Source organism: Bombus vosnesenskii, unplaced genomic scaffold (genome assembly GCF_011952255.1).
Source record: "Bombus vosnesenskii isolate JDL3184/JDL3185 unplaced genomic scaffold, Bvos_JDL3184-5_v1.1 scf7180000013417, whole genome shotgun sequence".
NCBI lineage: Eukaryota > Metazoa > Arthropoda > Insecta > Hymenoptera > Apidae > Bombus > Bombus vosnesenskii.
In genome coordinates, this window is record NW_022883036.1 from 546015 (window position 1) to 562285 (window position 16271).

Genomic DNA, 16271 nt, shown 5'->3' on the forward strand with positions numbered 1-16271 from the left:
GCAAAAATTTGGTAAAATTAAATCTTATTATAATATAAAAACAATTGGCATCGGCCACTGCGGCTCACATATTATCAGCAATAATATAATATCTTAATATACACAAAATAATCGCAATTTTCAGTCATCGATGTTTATTCCCACCGACTCTTTCTAACTCTCTTCCTTTCTCCTCCGATATTCGTACTTTGTACATCCTGAGTCTTTGATTGTTCCGTATTTGGTTTCGGAGGTACAGGTGGTGGTGGGGGCATTATCACCGAAGGCCGTGTAATAGTTTGTTCCCACGTATGATCCGACGATGCCCGAAACTAAAAATCAATTAAATTCCCACATATCACATATATTATTCCAAATCCTACACATTATAGCGATGCTCGTTTAAATTCTAAGAAAGTCGTTTCGTCTAAATTTAAATGATTCAGCCTCATCTATCAACCACAAGGAACACTATTCGATCGATGATGTGTTGTTATTTATATGATCGTAACGAAACAGGACTTACCTGAGAATTGTACTGACTACGAAAAGCAGCTTTCATAGCCGATAACCGATCGCTACCTGGTCCATGTCTTTCTAATTTTTTAACAACTTCGCTTATGTCCTTAGATCCTTGCGACGAGGAACCACAACTCTAAACAATAATTTGAACAAATTTGGAACATTATATTAGGATCTGAAAAAGGGAACTGGAGGAATTTTAACGAATAAATACCGAAGTTGAAGATGTTTCCGGTCTTCCCCTAAACCCAAGTCCGGCCCCTCCGACGTTCAAACTCTTCCCTTTCCCACCTTTGAACCTTGACTTGCGGAACCAAGCGCTTTGCATCGCTAAATCCATGAGACTCTTTGGTACTTCCTGATTTGCACCCTCCAAATTTCGAACTAGGTGACCTGCGAATTCTTTGTCTTTTTCTGTTACAAGAGTATACGCTGTTCCTTTTTCACCCGCTCGACCAGTTCTACCTATCCTATGTGTATGAGTATCTATGTCTCGTGCGACGTCGTAATTAACAACGGTTCTGATATGTGGAATGTCCAAACCTCGAGCTACGGGAAAATTCAAAAGGAGTTTCAGGAAATCGTTACAAGTAAGATTAATCGTTCCAGCCGATTGAAGGCAAGAAGATAATTACCAGCAACGTCAGTAGCGACCAGTGTAGTAACTTCCTTCTTTTTAAAAGCCGTTATTACTTTGTTCCTTTCGATTTGGTCCATATCACCATGCAACAGCATAACGTCAAATTCTTTCAACTTGAGATTGTTTGCAAGTTCCTCCGCATTGAGCTACGGTAATATAATGCCATACAGTTGCAAAAATTCACTATATATAATTTGTATCTATTGAGTAACTTGCGGATATTTATGCAATATAGATAATTTCATAGTTTCATGGACATAGTTAGATATACCTATTATAGCTCTTTCTCGCTGTACATTTTATACATTTTCACAGTTCTAAATTAAATTTGAATTAAAGTTTCTCACAAATGCATAAACATCAGCAGTTGGACTAGTTAACCGAGCACGGTCATAATCGCCAACCTTTTTAGTTACGAAAATCAACAGACTACCAGAGCTCAAGAATTCAACTAGATTCTGCAACAACCACGTCCATTTGCCAGTAGGATTATTATTGAACACTATCACGTGTTGCGTGACATCAGCATTCGCCTCGCCGACGTCCCCTTGTACTATCCTAACCGGATCCGTCAGAACGTCCCTCGCAAGCTTTTCTACCCTCTTTTTGAAAGTTGCGCTGAACAACAACGTTTGCCTGTCTGGCCTTACGTGGTTACATATTGAACGCACTTGTGGCTCTGGAATCAAACAGAGCGGTAACAAGCAAAATAAAAATATTATTAATAGGTCTTAAAGTTTCCCAACAACCGCGTCGACGACGTAACCGATCGACGAAGAAAACTTGTTTTTCTCCCCTGTTCCAAGATTATAAAATTATATTGCAAACGGTGCGCTTACCGAAACCCATATCGAACATTCTATCAGCTTCATCCAATACTAGAAATGTTACTCTGGTTAAATTCGTTGCTTTCATTTTAACTAAATCTATCATTCTACCCGGCGTTGCGACTACTATTTCCGCACCCCCTTCCAATGCTTTACTTTGCTCCCATTTGCTGCCACCGCCGTAACAACAGCACACTTGAATATTATACACTTTCCCGAACTTCCTTGCTTCTTGGTAAATCTACGAATACAACGAACCGAATAAACTTGCGCCTAAAACTATCCCTATATACATATTAGCTTGATTGGAGAGCGCTGTCGTTTTTGTTCTTTGGAAAGGAACGAATGAAATATCTGAATTGACATTACAATTAAAATATTCTTTCGGTGCTCCTATAGCATTGAATTGATGAAAAATTATACGATCACGAAACCTTCTACTTGTAACTTGTCAATTTTACTAATGTTATTAGTCGATGAGTTATTGTATAAGTGGGCCAAAATAATTTTTCCAACAACATTAACCATTTTCTAATGGTCTATGTTTTGATAGTTATAATATACATACGCTTTAACTATCTGAAGACCTCCAAATAAAATACTGACTACGAGCAATAAAATACTGACGACAGAACTTCCGATCAATTTAGTATATTAGCTTAGGCTACTTTAACGTAACAAGTACCTGTTGTGACAATTCTCTCGTAGGAGCAAGAATTAAACCGATGGGTCCGTCACCTGCCTTCAATTCTCTTTGATCCATTATGTGAACTAACATTGGCCAAATAAAAGCTGCTGTTTTACCGCTACCGGTTTTCGCTATACCTATTATATCCCTGCCGCTCAATGCGGCCGGAACTGCTTGAGCTTGGATAGGGGTAGGTTGAGTGTATTCGTTTTTTCTAATAGCCTTTATTAACGCATCATCGAAACCAAAATGACCGAAACTGGTAACCGGATTCGGCGGAGACGGACCAGATACCTTTATTCCCAAAGTTTTCTTCAAATCGTCGATTTGTTGTTTACTTAAATTAGCGATCTCATCATGAACGTTATAAAAATTTTTCTCGAAAGATTCGTATTTTATCTCGCTATGATCAACAGGAGGTAAGGGATCGATATCTTTCTTTTTTGGAGGCGCGATCGGATTCCCGTCTTCATCGTAATCGATCTCTTGGTCAGATTCCTCTTGTTGCAAACCCGCAGTTGGATTTTCTTCCATATACCTTGTCAATGGAATAACCCAATATTTCTTCATCTCTTTTTATCTTTTTTTTAACAAATACAGCAATGGCTAATTAACTGCAGTTGCCAATATCTGACTATAGGAGCTCAATCCGAACTACGACTGCTAATACGCTAGGTCATAAGTTCTCAAAATATGGCTCGTGAACCACTGATAGCTCATGAGCAGATTTTGGTTGAATCGCAAGTGGATCGCGAGAAGTTAATTTTTAAAGGTGGATCTCGACTCAATGTTATAATATCTGCTCACAATCAATAGCTTTGACTCAATGAATCCGAACTACAGTTAAATAGACACTACTGCATCTTCTCTTCCCTCGCCAAAAAAATCAACAAAATCCTTACCTGTAGTAACTTTCCTCGTCGTCCTCGCCATCGATATCCGCTCTAAATCCCTTGGATTTTTCTTCTTTGCGCTCGTCCTCCGCCAGTTGTGCTTCATAATTGTTTCTCTTAACCTCTGCGTCTATACCAGCCATAAATGCATCTAGTGGATCTTCCTCACTATCGCTATCTTCTTTCGAAGTTGATTTTTTCATCCAATCGTAAGTGGGAGATCCAGGTGCCGGAATATATTCCAAGGAAAATGGCGGAGGATCATCATCATCCTCAAAATATCTAATTGTAGCATTTAACATTTAAAGTTGTTGTTGCTTTTGCTCTCTTATAACTTCTTAAAGTGTATACTCACTCCTCCTCAGTTTTGCTACGCTTCTTTGGCATTCCCCAACATGCAGATAAGGCATTTTCGGTGATAGAATTCATAGTGTGATAGCCTTGCTTGCTTAGAGTAGAATTTGGCGGAGGTGGTGGTACGTTAGAGCCACTTCTTTTTGTACCAGTCATTTGAAACCCCGCAAATCCAAAGCCTTTTGGCTTATTACCACCACCACGGTGATAACTCATATTTGTCTTGTTATTTCTACAATGTGAATATATTAACAGTTATTTACATATCCCAGAATAGCTGGGAACTCAAGCAAATCATGTATTTATAATTTGTTTTTGCTTGCCCTACTTTTAGATACAATCACTTTACAATATCAAGAGAATACATTGTTAATAGACTTTGGATCAAGACACAAACATACATGACAGAAAGCCAAATTCATGACCTGTTATTTTTTATTTATATTTATTCTAGTAGCAAGTATGCTAGACAAAACGCAAAAATCTATCGATTAGTATCAATACAGTATTATTGTAAAGCTATTCAAATTTGCTTTCTAACGCTATATATTTATTGTTTTCGTTTCAACGGGAGGAAAGAGGTTAGAACACCTTTATAACCCACTAATATAACGGGAAACGTTGAAACACGTATTTTTTATTTGCAAACACTAAATAGTTGCACGATATTTTAGGACAATGAAACGGATCTACCTTAGACGAATACTCTTCAAGAAATTACTTCACATCTAAGAAAATGCGACTCTAAATACTCCAATATCGAACGATTAAACAAGCACATACAGAGAGTGCTCACGCCTGCAGTTCCAGTTGTTCCACAGTACAGATGCTCTACCATACGGCCAAATGCTGAAGATGATCCATGTTAGCATATACAAGAACCCATAAAATTAAGGATCTGTTTGCTTGTACGCACACTAGCATAGACAGGAACCTATTTAGTTTCATGTTACAAACTTGCCTTCGCAAACGAAAGAACACCACTCTCGATCAGCCGTATACTGTAAAACCAGCAACGTGCCTTAAAAAATAAATTAATTTATTAAAAATATTTTACAATAATCCAAAATATTCATGCCAGTAGAATCGACATGTCGGGTGCCAAGAGTTAATGTTAAATCTAAATAGTGTCTAGAAAATACATTACAATTATTATTACATCTTTTCTTTTCTTCTCTAAAATCATATAATAAATATTAATTATCTTTACTCTTTTCTATTTCAGATAACTACGAAAACATTTCTGTAGAACCGTACAATTAAATAGGTTCTTGTCTATGCTAATCAAACAGGACAGATCCCTAACTTTATATGTTCTTGTATATGCTAGCGTGGATCACCTTTCAGTATCGGTCGCGTGGTGCAGCACTACTCCGGAAACAACCAGGACCATAAGCATGAGCACTTCCATTTCTTCTTCGTGCATACATTTTATAACGACTCAGACGGTGCTGCTCCTATGTGGTGCATCGATATCCTGCGTTAAGTCCTTGAGCGAATGGCATTGCTCCCAGAAGAATGACTCAAAAAGGATATGATCTCTGTTATGAATAATTTAATCTATAACTGATACATTTTCTCAAAAAAACAACTTCGGTAATATTATTTTAAAAATTTTATGCAAAGTATAATATTATGGTTAGAAAAAAGATGATGTATATTAGATATAATTTGTTCACCCTTATTTGCATATTTTATTGAGCAACATTACACAACTTTGAACATTATAATGTAATTGCAATTACATTTCGTTGAAAATGCTTAGTAGAAATTGATTGTGACCTTATCGCGATCTATCGATAATTATATCATTTCATAAAGCTAAATTCAGGAAGTTTTGTAAATAAATAAATTAGCTGCTGAGAAATAGAATCAAAAGAAAATCAATTTTCCGAATGCTGATTAAAAATGCGACTGCAGGAACACGATAGAATGGCTTTTTTAAAAGCATGCTTATTATCATGAAAATGTTGACTAAAAGATTCTCTTCATTCATACTCTGACGGCTGAGTGACATAAATAGTTCTATCACAGCTGAATCGATCGAATATCCGAGCCTGCGTGTTAACGGAGGCGCCATGCGACTTCTCCGTAGATTTCAGCGTCCGTCGTGAGATCGTGTTCGTCGCAGTTGAGATTCTGTCACAACGAGTCAAGCATCGAAAAATTCCGCATACGAACATAGTCAATTCCACGTAAGTACAGAAACCATTTATGAAGTCTATGATTTAGCGGAATGGCGATGCGTTTGTTAAACAAACATTTGCTTTCAAGTACTTCTTATCAGTATGATACATATACAGATACAGTATGATGTTGTAATAGGAATCTGTTTAAAAGAAATCAGAATGCCATCGGTTCGCCGAATGATCCTCGGGCACGTTATGTCCGGCCTGTGTTCCAAAATGAATCGCACGAAAAAGCTCCAAGGTGATTTACTTGAAACTCCAATGAAAAGATGTCTTTCCACGTTCGATATTACGTTGCTTGGTAAGTATGCTTTTTCCGCTATTTTAATCGTAAGAACATGCACGACCACCTCGCGCGATATCACGTACTCGTGGGCGATAAAGTAGTTTCAAAACCGGAAAAATGTTAATTGCATACCCGCGATATAACGTTGCAACCCGACGAGACGTTTATGCCTGTTATTGTCAGAATGAACAATTCTCGCGCAACTTTATGGCCTCTTTGTGTTCATGTTTACGTATGTAAATACGTGAATTTATTTTTCAGGTGTTGGTCATATGGTTGGCGCTGGTATCTACGTTTTGACAGGAACGGTGGCTCATGACACAGCCGGTCCAGGCGTAATCCTCAGCTTTCTGCTCGCTGGCATAGCTTCTTTGTTAGCTGCGTTATGTTACGCTGAATTCGGTGCAAGAATTCCAAAAGCTGGCAGCGCGTACGTTTACACCTACATCTCCGTCGGCGAATTCTGGGCTTTCGTAATTGGATGGAACATCATATTAGAGCATATGATCGGTAAAGTTATTTGTTCTCGATTACGGTCTATTCTGTCTCATAAATTTCACGGAATTTTTATGCTCGGGAATAGGTGCGGCGTCCGTGGCCAGAGCATGGAGCGGATACGTTGATTCTCTAGCAGGAGGAGCAATCAGCAATTACACCCGCCGAATAATGCACGGGTACACAATGGGGGAGCCACTTGGAACTATACCAGATTTTTTAGCCGCTGGACTATGCCTAGCTTACGCGATGTTGTTAGCATTGGGCGTTAAATGTTCGGCAACGGTTAATTCTTTGCTCACTATCGTAAATTTAGGCGTGATGGGATTGGTAATCGGTCTGGGGATATATTATGCGAAACTTTCTAATTGGAGCTGTGAGAATGGAGGATTCTTGCCGTACGGATTCAGCGGTGTATTAGCAGGTATTTTTGGACCTATACATGGAGGGAAAATCGTATAGTACTAGCCATTCTATATCTTCTTTACTATAATGTGGATTGGTACAATTTAAATATTTAAACAATTATTTGTAGTATAAATGAAACTTGATAAAAATAGGAAGCAACTAATATCATTCAACGTTAATATTTATCTTTGCTCTGTACTGGACAACTTTCCTTCATACATGTTCATTTCCAATAAATTCTATTCTTCTATTCTAATACGTTTCCTATACACGAACAGGTGCCGCAACGTGTTTCTACGCTTTCGTTGGCTTCGATTCTATAGCTACCTCTGGCGAAGAAGCGCGCGATCCTGGGTACAGTATACCACGAGCAACGCTATTTTCCATGGCAATCGTAACCATCGGGTACGTGATGGTCGGCGCCGCTTTAACTTTAGTCGTGCCGTATTGGAACATCAATCCAACAGCAGCGCTTCCCGAGGCTTTCTCATCGAGAGGAATACCATGGGCGAAATACGCGATAAGGTGAGAAAATCGTCGAACGATTCTTACCTAAAATTCGAAGCAAGAAACACCTTTGTTCGAATAATTTCTCCGTGTACTATTTTCACGCGCAACAGTGTTGGGGCTTTGTGCGGAATGACGACGACTCTCTTCGGATCCCTGTTTTCATTGCCACGGACAATGTACGCCATGGCGAACGATGGTCTACTCTTTGGCTTTCTGGGCCACGTTAGCGAGCGCACTCAAGTTCCGGTACTCAACTTGGCTATCAGCGGCTCTGTCAGTGCCTTAATCGCCTTGCTCTTCGACCTTCAACATCTAGTTGAATTTATGTCTATCGGTACTTTCTTGGCCTATACCATCGTTTCAGCGAGCGTAATTATCTTGAGATATCGCCCTGAGAAAGTTACGCCGCTGCCATCGAACGCTGGTACACCGAGCAGTTTGACGTCGCCTCCTACCGAGGGTGCGGATTCCAACAGCGATTGTAACAGCGTCACGTCCGCCGAATCCGAGGTAAAGAAAGAAGAGAGAAAGAACCGAGCATTTATAACTGTTCCAACTAGACTGTGCAAATTTATGTTCTTACGGACTAAAAGAATACAAAGAAAATCTAGTCTTCCTATCTATCCTTTTCTTTATAATTTTTACGTTCGTTATAGCTCTTAGATCTGAGCGAGGGCACTGGCAAACTTACGTCACGTTACGTTTGGCTGGTGAATTTCCTGGGTAACTGCAAGCCTGGAGATGCGGTCACTGGTTCCGTAATGATTTATACGGCAGGTTGCATTTCTTTGTGTTATCTGTTAATACTGATATCTCAAACGTATTTTGCACCCGACTGGTGGGACTACTTCGTTCTGACAAACGTTGTTACATTATTGATTGGCAGTAAGTTTCAAAATTTTCACTTCACGTCACGCATTTGTTCTCTAACTAATCGAGCATAATCGTAGGTCTTATCGTTATCTCTGCGCACCAACAAAGTCCACCTACTGGTAAATTCCGCGTACCTATGGTACCTATAGTACCGGCTCTGAGTATCTTATTCAACGTTGGACTAATGTTTCACTTGTCGCTTTTAACGTGGCTACGATTTCTTGTGTGGATGATAGTCGGTAGGTTGATATGTCAAAGTTGCATACAAGTCAATAGTATCGTGAATACTGTTTCACAATAATATCGCACGCTCGTTATACCTTTGTTGCAGGAATGTTAATATACTTCCTGTATGGGATTCACTACAGTAAAGAAGCAGCGGGTCCAAATTCGTACTCGATCTTAATGGCGACTTCGGAAGCTGGTCGGGGTGCGAAATGGGGAGCGACGTTACGGGTTAATCAGAAAAGCGATAAAGTTCCGATCTTAAACGAGGAAGATTTCGTACATTAGAAGCATAGAGTTTTTAGAGAGCCAGAACTGTGTAAAAATTATGCCAATCAACGCTGAATGTAAGTAAATTATAATACTTAGGGAATTGGAAAAATGTTACAGAATCTGACCATTGTTTTCTTACATATACCTCAATTTGAATTAGAGATTAGAGTGTCTGAGGGATCTTTGTACATACCGATGTTATGTAAAACGCTAAGCCGAATTGTATCCTTTTCAAGTCACTTTGTCTTTAAGAATTAAGCAACTGGATGCTGGAAGGATTTCAATGTAGGCAAGACTGTGCTTTTTTAGTAATTTATCTCGATTAATTTCGTCGATCGATTATGTCGTACCTTATTTGTATATCGCAATTTAGTTGAAAGTATTTCAATCCTTATATTTTATCATATTTAATTATATTTTATCGCGCACAATTTTATGGTATATACAGTCCTTTTATATTTTACAGATATATATTAATTCTCGTTGCGCATACAAAATTTCATCGTATGCTGATTGTACATTAAAACGTTTAGTTGCGTATTTATACGGATGCACAAAAAAAACAAAGTGTATCTAACGATATAGTACAATAGTAAAATTCAGTCGACTCTAAGAGAAGAGAAGGTATCATATTCTTAGTACAAATTTGATTTCTAGAAACCCATCGTCTGGTCCAGAAGAATAATAAGATATTCGGAACATTTATAAATTTGATGTTGCAATCAAAAAAAAAAAAAAAAAAAAAAAGAAAACAAAAAAAAGTTAAGATGTGCAGAGAGAGGGAGAATGTATTTTTGGAGACCAGATTTTGGAAAGGCATGCAGAACAATTGTCTATTTGAGCAAATTTGAATGTTCTGCTGCAAGGATCGAAACATGGTGCCTTGGGAACGGATAGACTAATTATACAGTAAGATATACGAATCTAAAAAAGCATGACAATAGATTCAGCTATTATATGGCGGGCATTAATTTTAAGATTATCTGTACACGGATTTGCTAAGCTCGTGGATTGCTCTATTGAATTTTGAAACTGCTCCCCTGAGGAAATAGAAAATATGACTATTTATCATGCCCTTTTCTCTTTGTAGTCTTCATTTATAATTTGTCTTCATTAAAAATCGATGTGTTCTACTTGTTCCACTTGTTCCATAGTATAAAACGTTTCTAGGGTTGACCGTTCCTAGTCCACCAATTTATTCACGACCTCTTACGTTCAAAAGTATTTAATGCACGTTTGACGTAAAACAAACGTCGATTAATACGGTATCTCGAATTATTTCTTCCCGTATAATTTAAATAACTAATGGCGTATGTTATTTTGACAGTCCTCCGCTCAGCAGATCCAGCAAGGATCGACTACCATAGCAGATAATATAATCGATGTTACATAAGAAAGTATATACTATTGATATCTTAAAGATTACTACCGTCAAAGTGACGTAGATGTTATATAGATGAAAAATATCCTAGCAAATACCATAATATCACGTCTTAAATAAGATTTAAGGTGAACGTTTATTTACGAAGAATACATCGCTTCAGGATTACGCGAGCAACTAGCAAGGAATGCAAGTATTTGCAGACGCTTAGAAATGTTTCAAATAAGCCAAGTTATCTAAGCCAAGTTATTATACAAGAAAGTAAATATGTAGTAGGATTCATCCTTAGAATATTATGATGCAGCAAACTTTTACATGATATTTGAAACATTTCTTTCTGCCTTGAATATCTGTGAAGATTTTCGAAAATGATTCACCTTTAAAGTAGAGAGTATACATATAACGAAGAGAATATTCAATTAAAACGTTACATAGAAATTTTCTGCGAGACAAACGCCCAATATTGTATCGCAAACTGCAAGGACAACTACAATGTACGCGCAATTATCGACGCATACTGTACAGCAAATCGGTGATTGCGTGAACACACACAAAAACAACAGCCACGAGGAAAAGATTGTAAAAATATATGTGGAATTAAAATCTAGTTAGCCGTGCAACCATACTGCACTATACGTGGTTATCAAGCTCGTGTAACCGTGCATAAGAATGGTACCAAAAATTATTGTCAATGTTATGTACTATATTTGTCTTCTAATATAAAATATTTGTCATCGAAAAGTCAGATTTTCTCCAATGGCAATTAATTCTTTAAACTTCATTTTACACCACCAGCGTATCGTTTCAAGGTACACGAACACAAAATGAACCATGTGTTTATTCTTCGAGCGATATCTTTGACAACATTTCCTAGAAACTTTTAAAGTACTTCAAATTTGATGTATCGACGTTTGATTAAACCTCTATGAGCCATTAATAATGCAGCCTGGCAGAGATTTACGAGCAAACATGGAAGTATTAACCTATATAAAAAGGTGAACCTTACACTTGAAAGCTTTAGAAGGAATTTTGAAGTCAAAGTAGAAACGTGCAACATGTTTATCAAGTTGATTCTGATCGCCACGTTCGTTAACTTCGTTTGTGTACGGAGTATCGAAAATGAAGTTCAACATTTATCGTTGTTCGTTGAGTCTCATCCCGGCACCATTATGGATACTGAATCGACTAAAACCGTAAATATCTTGCTATGTTTCTTGTATAATTTTCCCAGAGAAAATTACATTCGGAAAGATCTATTTTTACATACCGTTAACGAACCTCTTTTTAACGGTACAAATTAAAATTAACGCAACGATATAAATCGCAGGGAGACGAGCACGTTCTTGAATTGCCTACTACAACATACACATCCTCGTTAACTGTGCCAACGGTTGCGAATCACGAGTCGATACACTCGGAATCGGCGCATCTCAAGAGAAGAGCAACAAATATCAAGGAAGACCATCGAACCGATTTACGACCTGGATGTTGTGGATAAGCGATTAAGTGAACCACCTTTCACCGACCACCGATCCTGTCCCGTAAATATCTGCTTTTAAAAAATATTTACGTGCAAATGCTAGATAGTACTTAAATGCATACTACGAATACCGTTTTATCTCTTCAGTTCCTTTTACGATGTGATAGCATATAAAATAAAAAAATGGCTATCAAGCCGCAGAAAGATAACTCTTTTTCTATCATCCCTATTTGCACTATCACATTAAATTCTACGCGATGAATTAAAAAAATATGGATATGGTAAAAGCAGAGTAAAGGTAGAATACTTTGTATGGAAAACTTTTATTAACATTATGTATTCGCACATAATAAATTACAACACCCGTTCGCGAACGGTCGCAAATTTTATCGTTAAGTTATCCAAACCCAATCGAAAGTACAGATATGTAGTAAAACAATGCAATATATTGCAACATTACATCGTAATTAAAATCACTAATCTTCATGGAAGGATGAAGACATAAATAGAAAAAGACACAGTTTTATTTTTTTGGCATATCACTAGGTATAAACGACATGCTACAACCAAAATCATCAGTGCTCTATTTAAATAATTGTACAATGAATGCAGTACTTGTTCGATGTTGTTATTGTGCTAATATATGAAATAATGTTATAAAAATTATTCATATAAAATTAGGTATCAAATCTTTGACAAATACCGCTTATTATTTGTTACATTAAAAAAAATTAAACAAATAAGAACACGAAACAAAAAATATTGTGAAACTAGAAAACAATTCAGTTCATGTTGCGTTGATCAAATTGGAACACTTGGTGGACGTGTAAAAAATCACCCGAGCACGCAACCGATACGCGATCAACACACGCGTATTTACTTTGTACAATTTCTAGAGATGTACGAGAACCCAAAAATATCGAATCGGGTTGGGTTCCCGAAAGTATCTCATAATTCGGTACTGTCAGAATACCTGAGAATTTCGAAATTCTCGAAAATTTAAAAATTATATAGAGTAGAATACGAAGTAAAAATAATAACGAAATATATCATAAATATAAAATTTTATTATAGAATATTATAATTTACTATATAATTTTATAATTCTCGAAAATCCTGATTTTTTCAAGAATCCCGAAATTTTCAGGAATCCCGACAGTCTCGAATTACGGATACTTTTGGAATGCGACTCTTCTCGACTCGTCCCGAGCATCGGGTTTCCGATATGTTCGAATTTTCGCACACTTCTAACAATTTTGTAATAATTGCAGGTACCGTATTAGCAAACTGCAACACAAATTCAATACTGTTATCTGTTCTGCTTCGAAAGAATAATTTTCCAAGCAGACATCGGTCTTGTTTGTAACAGATCTATTTTCCGTCGACCCCATCTGAGCCAAGCAAATCCTATAATTAAGCACAAGATACTCTCTATGTAATATCCATCAAATTGCATATTACAAGCACCATTATGCGTGTCCATGCAGAGCTGAAAACGAAAAAATTTTGTTTTTAAAAGCACCTTTTAAACAATTATCTATAAGCTGAAACAACAGACACCAACCTCCCTTTCCGAAATTGTACTACAGTCATTTGAGGGATCGGTGCTGCATTGTCGATACGTTAATGGATCAACGAACCAAAGGGCTGCCGTTGCTGGCCAATTAGCTCCGAGATTACTTAATGTATTTAGTAATGTCATGTAAGTACCACCAACAGCTGGATCGCTAATCTTTGCAAAAAATGCCATCGATGCCACGAACATACTACTTGTGAAAACCTGTGACAAGCGAAGATGATATATATGTTTTTGTAATCGCTTACCATCATTAATCGAATTATGGTTCGTGTCGTGTCGATATCTCACCTGGTGTATCAAATATAGAGCAATTAAAACTATGAAGTAATAAGCTGGAACATGTCCCCCTGTTACGATATATGGTGTCACATATACCAAAACTGCTGCTACTAATCCAAAAGCCAGTCTAGAGAATCAATTACAAATATTTATTATATGCCTATTTGGAATATTCTATTTTATACATTTGTCTTTTAATCACCTATAAGGCATTGCCATTATGTATACATCCATGGGCCTTGGACCTACTGTATACTTTGATATTGCTAATGGTAACAGTATTTGTAATGGAATCATAGGCACAGCCATAAGAGCAAACTTTTCTTTTGGTATACCAGCTTCTACTAGCTTCAAACCTGTTACAGCATCACAAGCAGAAAACCCTATCTGCAATTGATGCAGAATTAAATTATTATTACTAATATAAATGTGAATTTTATTATATTTACTGACCTTAGCAGTTAACAAAAATATAATGATTGTTTTTATAGATGGTAATTTGACGATATTCCAAAGTAATTTGTATGCATGTTTGATATCTGTATTCAATTCTTCGTCTTTGTGCATTTTCTCTGAATCTTCATGTTTAAACAAGGCAAGTAAAGTGGTAATAATTATAAATATCCATCCCCAGAAATAAAGAAAATCTATAAAAGCGAATAGTAAATCACAATTGTGCCTATGTCAACTTTTTAAATATTAATGCTCAAATTACTTTACCAGGCAGAGTCAAAATGCCTTCGTTGGAAGGTGTAGATCTTAAATAACTGTTACAAAATTCAGGGGATTCTAATGCCATAAAAAGTACATAACCAATAAAATATCCAGCAGTTTGTCCTACACTGTTGCAAGTTGATGCATATCCCACGTTACATCTAAATATATAAAACAGAAATATAGACTTATTGAAGCTACTATTAACTCATTTAGTCTTACAATTACAAATTATATCTATACCTTTTTAACATGGTCAGTGCCCATCCATCTACTACAATATCTTGAGTTGCAGCCAAAACATTTAGTACAAAAAATATTACAGTCAACATTTCTATATTTGGTTTTATTGTTTTACTACCCAACCATTGATTTACATGGCTGGATAATAGCAGCATGAAAAATCCCATTAAATATTGAGTTGGAATTAGCCACGTTTTCCTTCTTCCAAATCTTTGTGAAAACACGGAGTCTACTATGGGTGCCCAAAACAGTTTCAAAGAAAAGGGCCATTGCACAAAACTAAATTCAGCCTGAAGGTACAACAACATTTGTATATTATTTGAAGCAATTCCAATATAAATCTAGGAAGTTACCTGCTGACGATATGACACATCTCTGTTCTGAAGTAACATGGGTATAGAACCACATAACCCCAATGGTATTCCTTGTAACAGATATAAAAATAAAAGAATAGCTATATTCTTTTCGTCACCTCGTACATCCGAACGTTCGTGGACATGCTTCGACTCGTGGATCCCATCTTCCACGTTGTCATCCTTATTCATTTTCCTTCTAGTACCCATGAAGAACGATATGAGAGATCAACAACAATCTCATGCACCTTACTTTTTTAATCTCCGCGGTAATCGATGATTTTTTTATGCGAGCGTCGACTCTTTAATTTTTAACGCTTACTTTTAACAACGTTATCAAGCATCCCATGGATTATGCGATAATTATCGATATATTGTTCCAAAATGCTCCAACGTAGATCCTCCGATCAAATGACATACAAACATTTCTGAACGAGAGAGTCACTCACACAATAACAAAATGAATTATTTATCTTATGACAGTTGTATCACTATTGACGTAGTCATTGCCGATATAACCTTAACTTTACATATATAAAACGATATTACACTTGTACGAGGAATTGACAGACGAGATTCTAGTAAAAAATAAGTATTCCCAAGTATTTTACATTTATATTACGAGCAACAGCAGCCGAATAGTAATGAACTCAAATTGTTTCGTTTTTATCAAAATTGTTCAGCTGAGAGTCATATACAAAAGTTCGCAGCAACTCGTAAATGCCACGTTGTTTCTCATTAAGGACACGTCAGTTATATTCTGTCTTCTTCAATCTTAAAGCCACGTGTGAAACCTTTATTGCTAAAACTAACGATTTGATAGAAGAGCAAATGTATATACATTGGGTAAATACATATGTGCGAATCGTCAATTCATTGCAATGCTTATATAGAAACCCGCCTTTTACTGAGGCCGATATTTCTAGGTATAACAGTAAATTACTAACGGGATTAGAATACTGTTATTTAAGAAAATAACGTTATTTAAGAGATTCAAGAAATTATGTAATATTATGTGTGCCCTCAAACAATAAGTTATTAGCTATGGAAATTATATAATAGAGTATTGTCAATCGTATT

The 16271-nt window shown here is 36.7% G+C and overlaps 4 protein-coding genes across 9 annotated transcripts; 2 read left to right on the plus strand and 2 right to left on the minus strand.

The window, feature by feature from the left end:
• Nucleotides 1–12: 12 nt before the first annotated feature.
• Nucleotides 13–4689, minus strand: LOC117237936 (ATP-dependent RNA helicase DDX42). 2 transcript variants are annotated; one of them, XM_033502379.1, is made up of 10 exons: nucleotides 4597–4689; nucleotides 3905–4135; nucleotides 3559–3831; nucleotides 2654–3194; nucleotides 1981–2209; nucleotides 1546–1820; nucleotides 1137–1287; nucleotides 716–1050; nucleotides 506–634; nucleotides 13–311 (listed from the first exon to the last, which is right to left on the minus strand). In XM_033502379.1, exons 2-10 carry the CDS (start codon nucleotides 4117–4119, stop codon nucleotides 135–137), a joined length of 2325 nt encoding a protein of 774 aa, XP_033358270.1. In that variant the 5' UTR covers nucleotides 4120–4135; nucleotides 4597–4689; the 3' UTR covers nucleotides 13–134. The 2 variants fall into 2 exon arrangements, with proteins under 2 accessions (XP_033358270.1, XP_033358271.1); XM_033502380.1 differs by having other exon boundaries at nucleotides 3905–4136; nucleotides 4602–4678.
• A 1252-nt stretch (nucleotides 4690–5941) lies between these two features.
• On the plus strand, nucleotides 5942–9909 carry LOC117237954 (cationic amino acid transporter 4). Of its 5 annotated transcripts, none has more exons than XM_033502414.1 (9): nucleotides 5942–6098; nucleotides 6229–6393; nucleotides 6640–6888; nucleotides 6962–7297; nucleotides 7560–7806; nucleotides 7902–8301; nucleotides 8448–8676; nucleotides 8742–8903; nucleotides 8996–9177. In XM_033502414.1, the coding sequence occupies exons 2-9, from the start codon at nucleotides 6252–6254 to the stop codon at nucleotides 9175–9177; spliced, it is 1947 nt and encodes a 648-aa protein (XP_033358305.1). In that variant the 5' UTR covers nucleotides 5942–6098; nucleotides 6229–6251. The 5 variants fall into 5 exon arrangements, 3 of the variants coding, with proteins under 3 accessions (XP_033358305.1, XP_033358304.1, XP_033358303.1); XM_033502413.1 differs by having other exon boundaries at nucleotides 5947–6098; nucleotides 6243–6393; XR_004494088.1 differs by lacking the exon at nucleotides 5942–6098 and adding an exon at nucleotides 9323–9909 and having other exon boundaries at nucleotides 6252–6393; nucleotides 8996–9236.
• A 1504-nt stretch (nucleotides 9910–11413) lies between these two features.
• LOC117237959 lies at nucleotides 11414–12232 on the plus strand. The gene is made up of 2 exons (XM_033502418.1): nucleotides 11414–11736; nucleotides 11871–12232. The coding sequence occupies exons 1-2, from the start codon at nucleotides 11599–11601 to the stop codon at nucleotides 12039–12041; spliced, it is 309 nt and encodes a 102-aa protein (XP_033358309.1). The 5' UTR covers nucleotides 11414–11598; the 3' UTR covers nucleotides 12042–12232.
• A 297-nt stretch (nucleotides 12233–12529) lies between these two features.
• Nucleotides 12530–16030, minus strand: LOC117237955 (acetyl-coenzyme A transporter 1). The gene is made up of 8 exons (XM_033502415.1): nucleotides 15192–16030; nucleotides 14839–15128; nucleotides 14602–14756; nucleotides 14335–14528; nucleotides 14084–14268; nucleotides 13891–14008; nucleotides 13588–13803; nucleotides 12530–13512 (listed from the first exon to the last, which is right to left on the minus strand). The coding sequence occupies exons 1-8, from the start codon at nucleotides 15399–15401 to the stop codon at nucleotides 13333–13335; spliced, it is 1548 nt and encodes a 515-aa protein (XP_033358306.1). The 5' UTR covers nucleotides 15402–16030; the 3' UTR covers nucleotides 12530–13332.
• Between the last annotated feature and the right edge of the window lie 241 nt (nucleotides 16031–16271).

Coding starts and splice junctions, on each gene's coding strand:
- LOC117237936 (XM_033502379.1), bottom strand. CDS start 4,119: ATGAGTTATCACCGTGGTGGTGGTAATAAGCCAAAAGGCTTTGGATTT. Junction 2,210..2,653: donor CGAGAGAATTGTCACAACAG/GTACTTGTTACG, acceptor TTGTATTCGTAG/ATTTACCAAGAAGCAAGGAA. Junction 1,051..1,136: donor GGTCGCTACTGACGTTGCTG/GTAATTATCTTC, acceptor ATTTTCCCGTAG/CTCGAGGTTTGGACATTCCA.
- LOC117237954 (XM_033502414.1), top strand. CDS start 6,252: ATGCCATCGGTTCGCCGAATGATCCTCGGGCACGTTATGTCCGGCCTG. Junction 6,394..6,639: donor GTTCGATATTACGTTGCTTG/GTAAGTATGCTT, acceptor TTTATTTTTCAG/GTGTTGGTCATATGGTTGGC. Junction 8,677..8,741: donor TGTTACATTATTGATTGGCA/GTAAGTTTCAAA, acceptor GCATAATCGTAG/GTCTTATCGTTATCTCTGCG.
- LOC117237959 (XM_033502418.1), top strand. CDS start 11,599: ATGTTTATCAAGTTGATTCTGATCGCCACGTTCGTTAACTTCGTTTGT. Junction 11,737..11,870: donor ATACTGAATCGACTAAAACC/GTAAATATCTTG, acceptor TATAAATCGCAG/GGAGACGAGCACGTTCTTGA.
- LOC117237955 (XM_033502415.1), bottom strand. CDS start 15,401: ATGGGTACTAGAAGGAAAATGAATAAGGATGACAACGTGGAAGATGGG. Junction 14,529..14,601: donor AGGCATTTTGACTCTGCCTG/GTAAAGTAATTT, acceptor TCGCTTTTATAG/ATTTTCTTTATTTCTGGGGA. Junction 14,009..14,083: donor ATAATGGCAATGCCTTATAG/GTGATTAAAAGA, acceptor TTGATTCTCTAG/ACTGGCTTTTGGATTAGTAG.